The sequence below is a fragment of the Acipenser ruthenus genome, chromosome 35 (assembly GCF_902713425.1).
Source record: "Acipenser ruthenus chromosome 35, fAciRut3.2 maternal haplotype, whole genome shotgun sequence".
In the NCBI taxonomy this organism is placed as follows: Eukaryota; Metazoa; Chordata; class Actinopteri; order Acipenseriformes; family Acipenseridae; genus Acipenser; species Acipenser ruthenus.
Genome location: NC_081223.1, coordinates 12,045,725 through 12,051,724, shown reverse-complemented (window position 1 = coordinate 12,051,724; position 6,000 = coordinate 12,045,725). Strand labels below are relative to the sequence as shown.

Here is a 6,000-nt window from a genome sequence, read left to right as displayed (position 1 = left end):
GGGAGCCTACCTCGCTGAGATGAATGGCCCAGAAGAAGGGGGTCTGCGGGTGTGTCTCGGTCAGGAGGAGCCCCACCTCCCCACACAGCTCTGTGATGCTCTGCAGCCAAACCAGCTCCCCGAAACAGTCTCTCAGGACGTGGACAAGGGTGCAGCCCCTACAGGGGGCGGGAGAGAGGGGAGAGGGTGAGGGTGCAGCCCCTACAGGGGGCGGGAGAGAGGGGAGAGGGTGAGGGTGCAGCCCCTACAGGGGGCGGGAGAGAGGGGAGAGGGTGAGGGTGCAGCCCCTACAGGGGGCGGGAGAGAGGGGAGAGGGTGAGGGTGGGGGTTGGGGTTAGGGTTAGGGTTAGAGTTGGGAGTGAGGGTTAGGGTTAGAGTTGGGCTTGGTCGGGTTGGGGTTAGAGTTGAGGTTGGGGGCAAGGGTGAGGTTATGGTTTGGGCTGGGGTTGGGCTTGGGGTTGGTGGGGTTGGGGTTAGAGTTGAGGCTGGGGTTGGGGACGAGGGTGAGGTTTAGGGTTGGGGTTAGAGTTGAGGTTGGGGTTGTTGGGATTGGGGTTGGGGTCTCACCTCATTTCCGTGGGCACAGCGTACACAAACCTCCTCCTGTCTTCTCTCACTGTCACCCCAGAGAGGGGGGCGGACTGGTCCTTACTGGGTTTTCTGGGATTTGGTGCGAGGCTCGCTAGAACGTAGGGAGGGGAGAAAGGGAGGGTGAATATTTGGGTTGCTAAGTTTTAACTAAACAAACTAAACTCAGTTCAGGACGGCTACAGCTGCAGACACAGGTTTTGCATCACCTAGAATTTCAGCATCGAGACAGAACAAAAATAAATACAATAAATACAGAAACACAGCCTTTTATTTAACTTACAAAACGACATCGCAAAAAATAAAGTCTGCCGGAAGGAAGCCATAATAGCAGTACAGTATTTCATGTTAGATTTTGCAATGTCACATTTTTAAAATGTGTCAGTTTTTTCATTAAGTATATGGGAAAACTACACAAAGCGCTGGGTGTGTGATTCAATATGTTAACGTCACATTGTTCAGCAGGTTTTCATTCGGACTTCATGAAGCAGGATGAGTTCATTCTATAGGGGGAGGCAACACATGCAGCGTGTTTTAAGGAGCACAGAAATACAATAAAAAAGGTGTTTTTATATATATATATGTGGTTTGGAAATTGAACTGAACTGCAAGGCTGCTAACTTACCGGCGCTGCTGTCGCTGGCCTGAGCTGCTTTCTCCTTCCTCACTAGATTCTGCAATAAAATGATCAGCATTAGTTTAATGAAGATAATGAACCAGCCCCCTTCTCAAAGCACAGTGAAGATAATGAAGCAGCCCCCTTCTCAAAGCACAGTGAAGAGAATGAAGCAGCCCCCTTCTCAAAGCACAGTGAAGATAATGAAGCAGCCCCCTTCTCAAAGCACAGTGAAGAGAATGAAGCAGCCCCCTTCTCAAAGCACAGTGAAGAGAATGAAGCAGCCCCCTTCTCAAAGCACAGTGAAGATAATGAAGCAGCCCCCTTCTCAAAGCACAGTGAAGATAATGAAGCAGCCCCCTTCTCAAAGCACAGTGAAGATAACGAAGCAGCCCCCTTCTCAAAGCACAGTGAAGATAATGAAGCAGCCCCCTTCTCAAAGCACAGTGAAGAGAATGAAGCAGCCCCCTTCTCAAAGCACAGTGAAGATAATGAAGCAGCCCCCTTCTCAAAGCACAGTGAAGATAATGAACCAGCCCCCTTCTCAAAGCACAGTGAAGAGAATGAAGCAGCCCCCTTCTCAAAGCACAGTGAAGATAATGAAGCAGACCCCTTCTCAAAGCACAGAGAAGATAATGAACCAGCCCCCTTCTCAAAGCACAGTGAAGAGAATGAAGCAGCCCCCTTCTCAAAGCACAGTGAAGAGAAAGCACAGTGCTTTGGTACCCCAGCTCCTGTGGGTGTCGCCTGTGTTTTGGGGGTGTCTTTGTCGGCGCTGCTCCTCTTGTCTGAGAAGTCGGGGTCCGCTGTGTTGACCCTCAGTTTGCGCCCCTGGTACAGAGTGCTGTTGAGCTGAGAGACAGCGAGCTGCACGTTCCTCTCCGACCCCACATCCACGAATGCGAAGCTGCCGAGAGACCAAAGACCACAACGACAACGACAACAAAAAATTAATTAGCGGTGGAACGATTCAGCGGGGGATCCATTCCTGTTTTTCAATTTCCAATTCCCATCCCCTTTTAATCAACTCCAACACCTCGTCATTGATCAGGATTGTCAATTAGCAGCAGCGTGGTGTTAAAACGAGCTTCTCACATCAGTGGCAGAAGTCGCTGTTTGTGATTCAATTAAAACTGGGCTTCAAATTGAAAATGACGGAATATTTAATCTTGAAAAAAAAATTAATAAAATCACTTTCGTCTCGGCAGCAATAGTACTTTTTATTACTTTTCTTTTGAGGGGAAAAAAAAAACAACTCACCACTTGATTCCTGCAACAAACTTTCGCACATTCTGAGCTTCAAACCCAGCAAACAACTGCAGAATCTCAATCTGATAGAGAGGGGGAGAGAGAGAGAGGGGAGAGGGGGAGAGAGAGAGAGGGAGAGGGGGAGAGAGGAAGGGAGGGGGAGAGGGGAAGGGAAGAGAGAGGGGGAGAGGGGAAGGGAAGAGAGAGGGAGAGAGAGAGAGGGAGGGAGAGAGATGGAGAAGGGAAAGAGAGGGGAGAGAGAGAGGGGGAGAGGGGAGAGGGGGAGAGAGGGGGGGAGAGAGAGAGGAGAGAGGGGAGAGAGAGGGAGAGGAAGGGAAGAGAGAGGGAGAGAGAGAGAGGGAGGGAGAGAGAGAGAGAGAGGGAGGGAGGGAGGGAGGGAGAGGGATAGAGGGGAAGAGAGAGAGGGAGGGAGAGTGAGGAGAGAGGAGAGAGAGGGAGAGAGGGGAAGAGAGGGAGAGGGGAAAGAGATGGAGAAGGGAGAGAGGGGAGATGGAGACAGAGAGAGAGAGAGATAGGGGAGGGAGAGAGAGAGAGAGAGAGAGAGAGGGGGAGAGAGAGAGAGGGGAAGAGAGGGAGGGAGAGAGTGCAAAAGCCTTTGTTATGAAGCGATTCCTGTTCGTAGGTGATAATTCTCACTGGAGGTCTGGGAGTCGAGGGGAGTACACATTTACACCTGTATGGACGTCATGAAGTCACATATATTTGAGAATAGGTTGGCGTTGTGAGATCTGCGTGCGCGTTTATTGAAAAAACTGAACTTAAAAAAAAAAAATCAAAGCGTTTGAAAAAAAACGTTTAAAAAGCAGATCCGTACAAACAGATTGAAACACTACCTCTGTGATAGCCGTGGGGATGTTCCCCACATACACCTCCAAATGCTTCCTGATGGTCCCTGTACACAAACAAACACAACGCATTGGACATATGCAAGTTACTCCGAGGCGAGGGCATTCAGAGCATTAGCAAGTATTGCATGAATATTATTATTGATTTATACGACAGACTCCTTTATCCCAGGCGACTCACACAGGTGTTACAGGGCAGCACAGGGTTACAATGCAAGCTTCATATTTAAATACAGTGTAGTTTACAGTCAGTGCAAATAATAACACTACTAGAATACAATCTGAACTAGGATGCTATGTATAATAATAACACTACTAGAATACAATATGAACTAGGATGCTGTGTATAATAATAACACTGCTAGAATACAATATGAACTAGAATGCTATGTATAATAATAACACTGCTAGAATACAATATGAACTAGGATGCTATGTATAATAATAACACTACTAGAATACACTATGAACTAGGATGCTATGTATAATAATAACACTACTAGAATCCAATATGAACTAGGATGCTATGTATAATAATAACACTGCTAGAATACAATATGAACTAGAATGCTATGTATAATAATAACACTACTAGAATACAATATGAACTAGGATGCTGTGTATAATAATAACACTAATAGAATACAATATGAACTATGATGCTATGTATAATAATAACACTGCTAGAATACAATATGAACTAGGATGCTCTGTATAATAATAACACTACTAGAATACAATATGAACTAGGATGCTATGTATAATAATAACACTGCTAGAATACAATATGAACTAGAATGCTATGTATAATAATAACACTACTAGAATACAATATGAACTATGATGCTATGTATAATAATAACACTGCTAGAATACAATATGAACTAGGATGCTCTGTATAATAATAACACTACTAGAATACAATATGAACTAGGATGCTGTGTATAATAATAACACTGCTAGAATACAATATGAACTAGGATGCTATGTATAATAATAACACTACTAGAATACAATATGAACTAGGATGCTATGTATAATAATAACACTACTAGAATACAATATGAACTAGGATGCTATGTATAATAATAACATTACTAGAATACAATATGAATTAGGATGCTGTGTATAATAATAACACTAGTGTGTAAATGTGTAAACAGTACAGGGATGGGAATCAGACTCCTATTGCACAGCAGTGTGATCCAGTCCAGGTTTTACTGCTACCAGCTTGATCAGCCCCAGTGTGTCTAGCTAACAAGCTCAGGTGTGTCTGATTATTAAACTCCCAGTGAAACCAGGACTGGATCACACTGCTGTGCAGCGGGAGTCTGATTCCCGTCCCTGTAATTGCAAAATATATCGTTCTTAATTAGTTATTTGAGCTTTTTTTTTTTTAAACGTGATCTTAGATATCAAAAATAACAAACAACAACAAAAAATGTGAATATTCTTACTTGGCCCTCCTTCGCTTCTCTGCACTTCCATTGAAAATTGCTGGCGGAAAAAAAAAAAAATGTAAATAGTTTTGGACACATAATAATGAATATATTTGTCATTGACCCAGCGTACAATAACGAGCCATCGCACCTGCACGCTTACTAACACCGCGCACACGACCCGCTCCCTTTGGAGAAGCAGCAGGGCTCGATTAGAATGGACGCCGCCAACGCTGTCTTTTAAACTGGGGGTGCGGGGGGGTCATGTGACTAGCCCACACCCAATGAGAAGCTACCACCGACTATGGTTGCTAAGGGATACGAAAAAATAATTATAAAAACGACAACAGGTCTACTGGCGCCAGAATGTAATGTAGATAGATAGATAGATAGATAGAGAGAGAGAGAGATATAGATAGATAGATAGATAGAGAGAGAGAGAGAGAGAAATAGAGAGAGATAGATAGATAGATAGATAGATAGATAGATAGATAGATAGAGAGAGAGAGAGAGAGAGAGAGAGAGATAGATAGAGAGAGAGAGAGAGAGAGAGAGAGAGAGATAGATAGATAGATAGATAGAGAGATAGAGAGAGAGAGAGAGAAATAGATAGATAGATAGATAGATAGATAGATAGATAGATAGATAGATAGATAGATAGATAGATAGATAGAGAGAGAGAGAGATAGATAGATAGATAGATAGATCAAAGTTACGCTTTTTCAAAATGGTGCCCTTTTTAATAAAACAATTACAGGCCTGCCGCTGATGCTAAGGGCGCGCGTGTGGCTTTATTTATTAAATTGTGTTTGTTTGTTTATTTGTCAATGATTTATGAGTATATAATTATATAAAGGTTATTTCCACGCAAAGACATTACCAAAACAACACCACGCACGACATTTCTGGAACCCACCCCAGTCCCACCAAAAAAAAAAAAACACTGCGCCGGCAACGCGACACAAGCTGATATACAATATTAATAAAACAATTAATAACGTATTCTAACCGCTAGCCTGTTTCAATTTAACTTTCTAACATGTTCAGCCCCGCCGCCGCTAAAAACAATTTCACGTTTATTTTATTTTATTCCCGCGTTGTTTACAAACCTCTTCCGAGCCACGCCTCTGTAAATCGTCCAACGGGGTAAGAATTCAAAATACAATGATAAAATAATAAGTCTCGATACTGCTTCGATCTCCCGCGGTATCGTTCACGTATCGGTACACGTATCGCCGGCCGC

General features: G+C 43.8%; 1 protein-coding gene across 1 annotated transcript in view; it reads right to left on the bottom strand.

Annotated features, from left to right (window-relative positions):
• The window catches only part of LOC117971845 (tudor domain-containing protein 10-like), a 9,659-nt gene extending 4,656 nt beyond the window's left edge, over positions 1-5,003 (bottom strand). The window contains exons 1-8 of the mRNA XM_059007558.1: positions 4,909-5,003; positions 4,776-4,815; positions 3,307-3,365; positions 2,465-2,535; positions 1,931-2,111; positions 1,214-1,262; positions 568-682; positions 11-158 (exon numbers count right to left, since the gene is read on the bottom strand). Coding sequence (XP_058863541.1) covers positions 11-158; positions 568-682; positions 1,214-1,262; positions 1,931-2,111; positions 2,465-2,535; positions 3,307-3,365; positions 4,776-4,806 — 654 coding nt within the window. The 5' untranslated portion in view covers positions 4,807-4,815; positions 4,909-5,003. The remainder of the gene's footprint in view (positions 1-10; positions 159-567; positions 683-1,213; positions 1,263-1,930; positions 2,112-2,464; positions 2,536-3,306; positions 3,366-4,775; positions 4,816-4,908) is intronic.
• Positions 5,004-6,000: the final 997 nt, after the last annotated feature.